Raw genomic sequence first — 12,061 nt, 5'->3', positions numbered from 1 at the left:
TATCCGCAACAAAAAGAACAGGAGTACTTGTGGCACCTTAGAGACTAACAAATTTATTAGAGCAAAAGCTTATGCTCTAATAAATTTGTTAGTCTCTAAGGTGCCACAAGTACTCCTGTTCTTCTTTTTGCGGATACAGACTAACACGGCTGTTACTCTGAAACCTAAAATAAGCAAGGCATCTGTTTAACAAATTGGTTTTTAAATCAGACCTTTAATGAAATGGGTGGAACTTTCCATGTAGACCAGCCTTAGTAATGAAATCCCAGGATAGAAATCACTATTAACCCCTCGCTGCAAAGGGGTCTATTAGAGAGCTCGCTCTGCATGTGAATCATCAGGTGGCGGATTAGCAAACCAGGAATTGAATGTGGTATAACATGAGCAGCTCTCAGAAAGGACTTTTCTGTGGTGTTTACTGAAACAGACGAAGTTACAGACTCAAGAGACAAGAAAAGCATCGAGCCCGTGCCTCTGCCACCCTGTGAAACTTACATCACGGCCTGGCGGGAGCATCTATGATCTGTGGGTCTGTCGCTCCGGATCAGTTGCGGGGAGATCGGTTTTCTGACAAAATTGTTTGCATAACAGCATGTGTTGTGTTTCCTATCAACTGGAAAGAAGAAAGGAAGATGTGTGAGTTCTCATACGCTGGATAATAATGAAGAACTGGGGAGACAGGATTAATCATGTGTAATAGTGACTTCAGTAGTGCTGGGAAGTGGCCAAACCTCTCTCTGGGGGTCAGGAGGGAATTATTTGATACCCCCCCCCCCCCAGATCGGGTTCATTGGTGTTTTGCACGGGAGGGTTTCTGCCTTTCACTGGCACCGAAATATTGCAATTATAATATTCCCAGCTTTGCCACTCAGTCACTGTCAATCTCATTGTTTAGCTGTTTGCCTCTCTGTGTCTCAATTCCCCACTGGTAGCATGGGGACAAGGATGTTCACACCCCTGCCAGGGGGCGGGGGCGGAGGTTTGCAGGGGTTAATTCATTTATGTTGATTGTAGCAACCTGCATGGAAGTTGGAGGGAGGAGCATAGGTTGCAGGAGGCTGCAGGAAGCCAGTCTGCGGGCACATGGCTTGAATGCTCCCTGCGGTTGCAGGATCTCTGTGATAGATTCTCTTAATAGAGAACCAGCTTAGTTTTAGAAACAGGGAATCCTCTCATGTTACCCAACACGCGGGACAGGAAACATCAGCACAGCCTTTCAGGCCCTTAGATGAAGGACTCTGCAGCCCATTGTGGTTCCAGCCTTGTGCTTAGAACGGGTCAGGAAATGATCTATTTTTTCTAGGGTGACCAGGTGTCCGGTTTTTGACAGGAACACCCGGTTGAAAAGGGATCCTGGCGGCTCCGGTCAGCACTGCTGACTGGGCCATTGACTGTCTGGTTGGCGGCGCTGCACAGTGGGGCTGGCAGGCTCCCTGCTAGCCTCCGCGCCATGCAGCTCCCGGAATCAGCAGCAAGTCCCCTCTCCGACTCCTACGTGTAGGGGCAGCCAGGGAGCTCCACACGTTGTCCCGCCTCAAACGCTGCCCCTGCAGCTCCCATTGGCTGGGAACCGTGGCCAATGGGAGCTGCGGAGGTGGTGCCTGTGAACGGGGCAGCGCGCAGAGCCACAGAGGGGGGACATGCTGTTGCTTCCGTGAGCTGCTTGAGGTAATTGCCACCTGGAGCCTGCACCCCTGACCCCCTCCCCTGCACCCTCACCCCTCACCCTGATCCCCCTTCTGCCTCCAAACCCCATGATCCCAGCCCAGAGCACCCTCCTGCACCTCAAACCCCTCATCTCCAGCCTCACCTCAGAGCCCACCCCCTTAGCCAGAGCCCTCAAGCCCCCCTGCACCCCTACCCCCAGCCCAGTGAAAGTGAGTGAGGGTGGGGGAGAGCGAGCAATGGAGGGTAGGGGGATGGAGCAAGCGGTGGGTGGGGCCTTGAAGAAGGGGCGGGACATGGGTGGGGCCTCGGGAAGGGGTGTGGCATGGGGTGGGTCAGGGGTGTTCGGTTTTGTGCTATTAGAAAGTTGGCAACCCTAATTCTTTTCCCAGGGAAAAAATTCAGCGAAAACAACCCCCAAAATTGTTTTTGTTTAAAAAAACCCCCAAGACATTGGGATCTTCTCTGAAAAATCCCAAAATGAAAATGTTCCCTTTTCTGTTTTTGTTTTTTTTTTATGAAAACCTGAAAAATATTGATGAGAACAGAATTTGTTCTGTGAAAAATTCCATTGTGAGGAAACCCATTTGCCAGCCAGTGGTTTTGATGGGCAATTCTCTGCCAGCTCCATGCATGGCAAGCATCTTCCGAAAGTAGATTCTGCTACCAGCCCCAGGGCTAAGCACCACACCGCAGGTAGCCCAAAGCCCAAATCTCCTGTCCATAGTACTATTATTATGAGTACTGCAGTTGTAGATAGGCCAGGGGCATAACTGGAAGGAGCTAATGTAACGATTTGGCGCTGCATTCACCAGCTTAAACAGGATTTGGCCATCGAAAATCTACAACTTGCAGAGCAAACTCCAAACCATCCACTGAGATGTTATTTCCCCCTGACCAGCCTGATGTGAAAGCTGAAAACCCATCAAAAGGTGCAGACAGGCATCTAAATGCCTTCGAAAGCAAATGCCTCAAGAAAACACTATGTATTAAATGGCATGAATGTACCCCAAAGTTGAAAGTGTGCTGAGTTTCCGCAGAGAATTTGACACCCCTTTAAGCTCCAAACGTATCCAGAAAAGAAGATGGCAATATCTGGGATGTGGGCAGGGGCGGCTCTATGTATTTTGCTGCCCCAAGCACGGCAGTGAGGCAGCCTTTGGCGGCGTGCCTGCGGGAGGTCCGCCAGTCCCGCGCCTTCGGCGTACCTGCCACCGAATTGCCGTCGAAGCCGCGGGACCAGTGGACCTCCCGCAGGCATGCCGCCGAAGGCAGCCTGACTGCCGCCCTCATGGCGTCCAACAGGCTGCCCCCCGCGGCTTGCCGCCCCAGGCACGCGCTTGGTGCGCTGGTGCCTGGAGCTGCCCCTGGATGTGGGTGACGAATGAACCAGAGGAATCCACAAAGGGCCTGACTGAAAGAATCCATCCATCAGACACAGCTCAGTGAGGGGAAACTTATGGGCCTTAACAACATAGAGGATATGCCCAGAGCAGGCCGGGATAGGCAGGGATCCTGGAGCCCTAAGCTATGTCTGATGAGGCAGGAAGGATTCAGATTCAGAAAGAGATGGGGGCCCCATTGTGCTGGGTGCTGCATGGAGCCATGATCTAAACAGACAAGACAAAAGGAGGCTCGCGAGCTCCATTTCCCAGACGGGGAACGGAGCCACGGCGAGACAAAGGCTGAGACTTTCAAAACTGCCCTGGGGATGTCAGTGCCTATTTTCCATCCTTTTCATGGGAATGCCTAAGATATCCCAGCCTCAGTGACTCAGCTAGGTCACACAGAGTCCGTGGCAGAGGTGGGACCGGACCCAGATCTCCCAGTGCCCACCCAGTCGCTTCCTCTGCACTATGGGTAGCTTTCCTTCCAGATCGCCTTGTCTAAGCTGGGATCTCCCAGAGAAAGAAAGGGGCTGACCCTCTACTTACAGCTGAATGAGTGGGCTTCCATCCAGAGAGCCAACAGGAGCAATGTTACGAGGGCTAAGGAGGCGACCTTCATTTCCAGGCGGGGTGTCTCGGCTCCGGCTCCAGCAGCAGGCAGATTCGGGCAGGTTTGGGTGGCCGAGAATGGTCTGGCTTCCTCCTCGCCGGCCACTGTATTTTATAGCCCTCAGCAGGGACTCCCATGATGGTGCTGGAATGTCCACGGAGGATGAATACTTATTCCATTCGTTCATTATCATCTATTAATACCTGTCTCCCCCACTCCGCCCCACGCTCCTGTGACCAGGGGAGACAGCAGAGCAGTGTCACTGGAAAGTCTCTTGCTGATTTACAGATAAGGAGCCAGCCCTGCACATGCTCACGGGGGAAGACAGAGAGGGGCAGGCAGAGGGTTTTAGGTTTAAATTTAGTCATTTGCAAACCACACAGGATGAGGCTCGACTCCCTGCCCGTGTGTTTGCTGCAGGCCTGTTTCAAACACAGCCAGTGACACCGGCCAGCGTGCCTTCGAAATGATGCATAATCCGGCCCATTTTGTGCAGATGGCAGGGGCGCGAAGGTATATTGCAGAGGAGCTGTCTACGGACGCACTCCCAGGGCCATAGAACCTGAGTGCCTCACGGTCACGAACCCATTTCATCCTCAGCCCCCTGGGAGGCGGGGAAGTCTCAGCCCTATGGTACACCTGGGGCCAGAGGTAGATTAAGTGACTTGCCAAAAATTACATAGGGACACTGTGGCAGAGCCTGAGACGGAGCCCAGCACAGTCCTGGGCCAGCATACCCTGTTATAGCCCACCGAGAGAGGGGATTGAACCGGGGACCTCTTCCACTATACTCATAGGTCTCTATAACTCGCTCTCTGGGCCTGAAACCCTGCAGCAGCGGAAGCAGCAGCTTCATTTCCCTGTTATGCCTCCAGGCTGCGGGAGAAGGAGAAAGCACCATCCCCTTGGGAGGGTGATACCCTCACAATATTTTTGGGGTGCAGGTTAAGCTGTTTAGATGTCCTGGAGCAAAATCCTGCTGTCATTTCATGGTGTAAATGCAGTGAAGTGCCATGGACTCCAATGGAGAGACTCCAGATTTAAACCCATGTGTCAGCAAGCAGAATCCGGCCACTAAATACCTAGCTTCACCCACAGATCCGGTAGGTAGGCATCAAAATGGCCTCCAATGAATGAGACTCTTGTGTACACCAGACAGACGCGTGTGGCACATGTATCGTGAGGCAGTGGGCACCGCTTTAAAACATTTGGAAATCAGACAGGCCGTTAACCATTTTGCTGAATTTTCCCATGCCGGTTGTCTGCCCCAGGCTGAATTTGATTGGCAAGTCCCCGCAAAAACGGTTCTGTCATTTCCAATAACAAGGTTGGAACAAATGAGAGTGTTTTGCCCAGCTGAAAAAATTCTAACAACTGCCCGTGATTTCTCATAGGATTGTAACTGAGCTACCCGAGGGCAGATTGGCACAAAAGGCGCCTCTCTCTGTCCCCAGGGCACCCCTGCAGCTGAACGCCACGCCCCTGCTCCGAGCCCCGTCGCTTCACCATGGAACAGTGACTGACAGACGGTTGCATTTTCCCAACCTCGTTGTCAGAACTGGCTGAAATTGTTTTAAATGAAACTCTCCAGAAAAATTCAGCCTGAAGCAGCCACCTGGCCTGGGAAATTTATACCCAAATGGGTAAAGTTTGGGGAAATGATAAGCAAATGAAAACAGGGTCTTTGAATGAAAAGTGTTGGGCAACCTTAACGCTAGGCGGCGTTTCCAGCTCTGCCTAGATCAGTCAGATCCATGGTTCTGGCCCAGCCTGTTCTAGGGGCCACATTCCCCCAGCTCAGGGCTGTTTGGTGTGGGTCCGTCCCCAGCTGCAGGGACACCACATGTGTTTGCCTTTCCTGTCGGGAAATCTGGCTCCCAGGGAAACGCCGTGGCAGGGCGATATTGGCTGGTGGAGACACCAGAGGAACCGAGCGCTGTCCCAGGATAACAGAGAGAAAAGCTGGGCCCCTGCCTCACCCCTCCCTAGCCCTGTGCCCGGTGTGGCTGTCTCCCTGCTAGGCCCCGCTGCTTTCCAGCACCACAGCAGGCCTCTGCTCCCATCTCCTGGCACCATGGACAGGGGTTCTCAGTGCAGGGAGGCTGGGCTGGGAACTAGAAGGGGACGGGCTGCAGCCTCCTCCTCAGACACCATCCGCCGGCACCCAGAGCAGGGAACCCCTCTAGCATCTGCCAGCAAGGATTGCCCCCGCCCAGCGCGCTGGCAGCCACAGGGCACCTCCGCCAAGCGGCAAGACCCACCACAGCGAGGCTCAGAGTCGGTGTGAACACAGCGGTGTAGGCAGTGGGCGCAGGCTGGAGCCTGGGCTGAGACCTGGCAAGGGGGGAGCAGGGTGAGTGTGTTTGTAGGGGAGTGTAGAGAGAGTCCAGAGTGTGTGTGTACAGCACAGTGTGTGTGTGTGTGTGTGTACAGCACAACGTGTGTAGGGGTGTGTGTGTGTGTGTACAGCACTGTGTGTGTGTTTGGGGGTGGGTGGGGGTGTGTATAGCACAGTGTGTGTGTTTGGGTGTGTGTGTGTACAGCACAATGTGTGTGTTTGGGGGTGTGTGTACTGCACAATGTGTGTGTTTGTGGCTGTGTGTGTGTGTACAGCACCGTGTGTGTGTTTGGAGGTGGCTGTGTGTGTGTACTGCACAGTGTGTGTGTTTGGGGGGGGGTGTGTACAGCACTGTGTGTGTGTTTGGGGGTGGCTGTGTGTGTGTACAGCACAGTGTGTGTTTGGGGGTGGCTGTGTGTGTGTTTGGGGGTGGGTGGGGGTGCGTACAGCACAGTGTGTGTGTTTGGGTGTGTGTGTGTACTGCACAATGTGTGTGTTTGTGGCCGTGTATACCGCACCCGCACACAGGGCAGTACCTTTCATACTGAGCAGGCCCCTGGTTTCCATGGCTACGCCTGGCGGACGGGACGGCTCCGTGAGGGTGGAAGATCCTGGGCCCTCAGAGCGAGACAAAGCCTGGGGTGAAGAGGCCAGTGGAGGGGAACATTGGCTGTTAGGATAATTTGTACCCCGGAGACCCCCCCGGAGCAGAACCCCATTGCGCCGAGTGCCTGGCTAGGTGTTCAGCGCCCGATTGTAGGGGATCACTGTCCCAGCCCTGGTCCAGCGCCCCCTTCTGGACACTCACCAGGCTGCTGTGTTTGCGTCCCAATGCTGGACCCGGGTGCTTTGGGCATGTTGAGTCTGAGCACAGGCCAGACCCTGCCTCTGGCTTTGGGTCTCGAGACACGTCCCCAGGGTGCCGATCCTCCATCTAGCACCCTCTGCTGAGTGTTGGGACTTTGCAACCCAGCTGCCTAGCCCCTGAGACCCGTGCCAGCTCCCCCAGCAGCCTCGGCACACCCCGCCCAGAGCTCCATCCTGCAGGCACTCCGGCGAACAGTTAACCCCTGCAGGGACACACCACAGTTGAAGCAGGCAGAGACCTTGCGTGGGGTTTCTAACACAATCACACTTCACTTTAGACAGCATAAGAGATGTACAGACACAGGCAGAATACGAAACACCAGCGCGTGGATCCCCGCCTCCCATTCCTCATCACTCAGAGCATTCTTCGGGATTTGAATCCGTGTCCTTTTGGGGTTCCTGGTCCATCCTGGGACTCCACGTCTCCAGGTCAGGCTTCTCTCCCGAACCTCACTAACCTCTCCAGTCAGCTTCCTCTCGCCTCCTCTCAAAGTCAAACAGTTCCCTCTCCCTCCAAAAGCCTGTCGCTTTGTTCCTCTCCCGGTCCCATCGTGGGCCCCTCGGCGATTTTACATGCTAGTTCCCCTTCTGGGGACCTTTCACCAACCCCCATCCCTGCAGACAAACCTGGGCCAACTGGTTCCCCTAGGCGTCAGCCGTGCTACCGTTTAAACGGGAGCTATTGGTGCTAATGACTCTAATGAATGTCCCTGGTCTGGGAGGGAAGTGACAGATGGCTGGCTCCGGAGCCACTGGTGTATTCAATGACACAGCGATTTTACAAACCCACCGAATTCATCAGATCCCCAAACTGGCACAAACACTTCGCTGATTTCATGGTTGATATATTTGTATATTTCGATATATAGGTGAGGAAGCCAACAACAACATTGCCAGGCCTTTCCGGAATCAAATGCCCACGTACGCACCCATATGCTTACACGCAGGTAGGTATTAAGCTGGAAGCATTGTGTTTGACATTTCTTACCCCAGAACGATCATAAAAAGTCGGGGGGACGTGGGATCTGCGCAGGAAGCGTTGTTTAGCTAACGGCGTCTGGCTGGGTGTCTCCCTCACTGCCTTGGTGGGGACGTGTTTCACTGAGTCTGCATAGCATGAGGCAACGCAACTGCTCCCTATTCCTTCTGCTCGGCTGGATGTCGTCACCTGCCGTCTGCGTCACTGCTCAGGGGTTTGTACTGGGCTGGGGCAGGGTCGCCTACGGGGCTTTGCAGACTAGGTGGGACCCAGCTCTGGAGAAGAGCCTCAAAGGGGGCGGCTCGTCCCCGGGGGGAAGGACAAGCGGGTCAGGACATGGCTCTGGGGGAGTTCAGGGGAGTTTGCCCCTTGTGCCAGTCTTAACAGACACGGGTCTTTGGGCTCCTGAACTCCTGCTGCATCACTGTCCTGTGGGGATGGGCCCTTCCTGTGCAGGTGGCTACTGAGAAGACTGGGAGGTTGTCCCAGCTCCCTGGAAGGAACTCTCCTGTGGGACCATGGGGAGGAGGACGGCCTGGTCGAACCAGGCTACATAGGGAACAATCTGGGCCTGCAGGGTAGGGCTGGGAGTTTTAAAACTGCTGAGGGATCTGGGCACCCCGTTTTCCATGAGAACAGAACATCTGCTCCCCTAGACGGCTTTGCAAAGCCCCCCCAAGGAGGTGACCCCGCCGTGGTACAGACACCCCCTCCCCATGGGGACCTTGTGGGAGGAGGTACACTCGGGGGGATGCTAAATGCAACTGGAGACACTGCATCCCAGCAGAGCTGCCAGCCACATCAGACACCACTTTCTGTGTCTACAGCCCTCCCCTGAGATGGGCTGAGTCGAAGAGCCGGGAGCGGCTCCCCTGGCGTTTCAGATCCTGCACCAGGGAAGGACAAACGAAGGAGTAAAAGTCAAGCTAGCAAGAGCCGTTTGCAGCTGTGTGTGGGGGGTTACAGAGCTGGGGGCTGGTCTCCAGGATTCTCCCCTCGCGGCTTGTCTAGGTGGGGACAGACAGGGAATTCGGCCGGAAGAACCCCTGGTATTTCTTCACCCACCGCTTGTCAGGGTTGGCACAGATCTCTTTGCCCATTCGAGTCTTGAATCTGCAGGAGGAGGAGGAGCTGGGTTAGCGAGGGGCTGGGTTGAAACTTATCACTGTTAGAATGATGGTGGCATCAATTTTCAGAAGGGCTCCGCCGGTGAGATTTTCAAAGGTGCCTCGGGGCTAAGTCAATGGGAGTTGGGGCCCTGCTCCATATGACTTTGAAACGCTCACCCAGCCCCCACAGCTGGGGCCAGAGCTCGGCGCGTCGGGCGCACATTACCCGAAAACCCAGCCCCAGCTGTGCGCGCCAAGGCCGAGCCATTGGTGACCTGGCCCCGAGACTGGGTTTTACACCTGAGCCACTTCCCTGACTGCAATGGGGCTGCTCCTGATTTACACCCGGGGGCGTGAGAGCAGGGTCAGGCCCGGTATAGCTGCAGGAATGTCTGGAGAGGGAATCCATTTCCCCATGGCTGTTTGCAGCTGTCTCTGGGAGCAGAGTGCCTGGTGAAGTAGCCTTTAACTGTTCCATAAGCCCCAGCCAGGCCACTCCAGTGTCCCCAGGAGCTGCCTCACAGGAAAGGCAGGACCTGGATTGTAAGCACCCCAAACATCTCCCTCTGCCCCAGCTGGCACTCCCACGGGGCTGGGCTAAATCCGAGTGCAGGGCAGAGGTGGCCTGGGACGTCCCAGGGAGCAGCAGGAAAGGCCGGGGATGTTTGGCTACAGGGAGTCCCAGCATTTGCAAGGAGCCCTCGTCTGTGCAGCTGCATCAGCCGGCTCTGGGCCTAGCTCACAGCATCGACCCCTCCCCTGGTACGCCCCACATTAATCCCCTCCTCTCTCCCTCCGCCCCTCACTGTCCAGCTGTGTTCCTCCCTCTCTCAGTCCTCTCCCCTGCGTCTCTCTCATCCCTGTGCGCAGGGATACTCACACCACGGCAGGGTAGGAGCACTCGGGGTTGGTGAAGTACCAGCCAACAATGTTGCCTTTCTTGATCCTGCTTGTCTGGAACGTGAAGCAGCACTTGTCCGGCGCGCCAGGGGCCTCTAATGGGGCAGAAAGCAGCTCAGGTGAGAGTGAAGTTGCCTAGATGGGACCCCATATCCCCTGAACGGGCCCAGAACATCCACGTGAGCTGTTCCTGGCTGCATGGCTAATTGTGGCCCTAGGTCACTCAGCTCACTCCCAGATAACCCTGCTGGGTTAGCACATTCTCAGCCGGCGGAAATCAGAGCCTGCCCTATTGACCCCAGCGGCCAGAAGAAGTTTGCCCTAGTGAACACTGCGGCGCTAATACACCTCTATGGGAGGGCTCGGCTCGGCCTCGGCCACATGTCTGCCAGCTCGGCTGTCCTGGCAGGATCCTCCCTCCTGGGGAAACTGGCAGCTCAGAGCAGCTCCTCCCCATAACCTGAGCCTGTTTGAGCCGGAGTCCCCCAGAGGGACCCGCCACCCCATGGTGCCATTGTCACAGAGTCACTCTGCACGTGCAGAGTGGGACCATCTGGCGAGGGGCAGTCTGGGACCCCTCTGTCCTGCCCCCCATATCCCAGCCATGCCCTGACACCTCTCCCCATCTGCCCCTGCACTGAGATCCTGGGGTGCTCCCTGACCCAGCTCCCGTCTCCCTGTGGAGGCGGCGGCAGGGGGCACCTGTACTCACTCTGAGCCAGGCCCTGGCAGCAGAACGAAGCCAGCAGGAGAAACGCGCAGACAAGCCCGGCTGCCTTTGCCATGGTGAGACGGAGGAGGGTCCTGCTGGGGCTGGTGAGCAGGAGTCGGCTGCAACGGAGCCTTCTGGCTGGATCTGCCTCCCTGGGCTGCTTTTATCGGGCTGTCTGCTGTGGGCGGATGGGAAGGGATCCGGCTTCAGCTGCGTGCATGGACGGGTGGGCGGGGGGGGGGACCAGCCAACATCCATTTCTCAGTCCACAGAGAGATGGGGATTTTCTTTCTTTCCCAAATGATCACCGTGAAGGAGTGATATGTCCCCTCTGCTTCCAGTGCTGGAGGCCCTCCAAACTGTTCCACAGCCAGGAGCTCGCCTTGTTATTGTCAGCATAAACTGTAACCACAAACATTATCTTCTGCCTGAGCTTTGCTGTTCCTAGGGTTTCTCCCTGCAGGCCGCCTCTCTCCATGCCCCTACCCTCATGCGCTTTTGTGCTCTGGAGTTTGAGCTAAGAAGACCCAACTGGTCTGATGGTCGGTGTGAGTCAGGAGAATGGCTCTGCATTTCTATGCAGCGTCCTTGTAGCTTAGGCCCTCTCCAGATCCCCTGGGCGGAAGGGACCTCACAGGATGTCTGCAAAAGGAAGGCACATAGCTTAGGGCAGGTGCCTGTGCTTCCAAACTCCTTAACCCTTGAGTCACCTCAGCAAAGCGCACCCAGAGGAACACAGGGTTACCAATGATTGTGCCCACTTCTATGACTTCTGACCCCTTGTCACGCCTAGTTGTAAATGTCACAAACCCCCGAGCCAAGGGTGGAGTGTGGAGAACCATGGATCTGTCCATGTACCACGTGGATAGTTGTGACCTCGATCCAGCAGGAGTGTGAGCAAGGGCTAGGCCTGGGTGCAAGGACGGTCAAGCGTGAGGAGAAGCCCCGACCCTGGCAGTAAAGAGTCTCAGGACCCCACACCCTTGTCCACTGATGGAGGGGGAGCTCTGTTGACTTGCACCAGCTGGGTCGGACACTTGCTGTTCACCTGCAGGAACATCTCAGGTGAAGGCAGGTCAGCCTCAAACAGGTCAACTCTGGCCCATCTCATTCGCCTCGAGTGGCACCTGGAGGTTTCCAGCCACCTCTCAGCAGTACTGGGCCGGGCCGCTCACACCCTCTGAGCCTGCCATGCTGCGTCCTGGAGGCTGTTTTGGCCAGGCTTGGGCTAACCAGGGCATGATCAGTGCACTTACACAGGGCCCTCGTCTCAGGGGGACCCCCAATCACCAGGAAAAAAGACAACTGCGCAGAACTGCACCGCCATTTGCTCCAGTTTGGCCGGCCACCCCTTGGTCATGACAAGGGGCAGGTGAGGGGTGGCTGAGCAGCGTGGGGCTACGGGAGTGCGCAGGCAGTGAAGCTGGGTGGCTGGGATCAGGAGGAGTCGCTTTAGCCCAGGATGGGGCCAAAGCGATGAGACGGGGGGGGGG

General features: G+C 55.9%; 2 protein-coding genes across 2 annotated transcripts in view; both read right to left on the bottom strand.

The window, feature by feature from the left end:
* LOC117867461 (C-C motif chemokine 3-like) overlaps positions 1-3,672 on the bottom strand; it is a 4,298-nt gene extending 626 nt beyond the window's left edge. The window contains exons 1-2 of the mRNA XM_034752514.1: positions 3,600-3,672; positions 496-613 (exon numbers count right to left, since the gene is read on the bottom strand). Of these exons, the coding sequence (XP_034608405.1) occupies positions 496-613; positions 3,600-3,672 (191 nt within the window). The remainder of the gene's footprint in view (positions 1-495; positions 614-3,599) is intronic.
* Positions 3,673-7,697: 4,025 nt separating this feature from the next.
* On the bottom strand, positions 7,698-10,769 carry LOC117867501 (C-C motif chemokine 13-like). Its single transcript, XM_034752601.1, has 3 exons — positions 10,569-10,769; positions 9,837-9,951; positions 7,698-8,960 (listed from the first exon to the last, which is right to left on the bottom strand). Exons 1-3 carry the CDS (start codon positions 10,639-10,641, stop codon positions 8,855-8,857), a joined length of 294 nt encoding a protein of 97 aa, XP_034608492.1. The 5' UTR covers positions 10,642-10,769; the 3' UTR covers positions 7,698-8,854.
* Positions 10,770-12,061: the final 1,292 nt, after the last annotated feature.

This window comes from Trachemys scripta, chromosome 18 (genome assembly GCF_013100865.1).
Source record: "Trachemys scripta elegans isolate TJP31775 chromosome 18, CAS_Tse_1.0, whole genome shotgun sequence".
Taxonomy (NCBI): Eukaryota; Metazoa; Chordata; order Testudines; family Emydidae; genus Trachemys; species Trachemys scripta.
This window is presented reverse-complemented; position numbering and strand designations above follow the sequence as displayed.

Bases quoted from the DNA above. Each gene is read 5' to 3' on its own strand.
- LOC117867501 (XM_034752601.1), bottom strand. From the start codon at position 10,641: ATGGCAAAGGCAGCCGGGCTTGTCTGCGCGTTTCTCCTGCTGGCTTCG. The intron at 9,952-10,568 runs GTGAGTACAGGT...CTGCCCCATTAG, and splicing joins CTGCCAGGGCCTGGCTCAGA to AGGCCCCTGGCGCGCCGGAC. The intron at 8,961-9,836 runs GTGAGTATCCCT...CTCCTCCTGCAG, and splicing joins TGCTCCTACCCTGCCGTGGT to ATTCAAGACTCGAATGGGCA.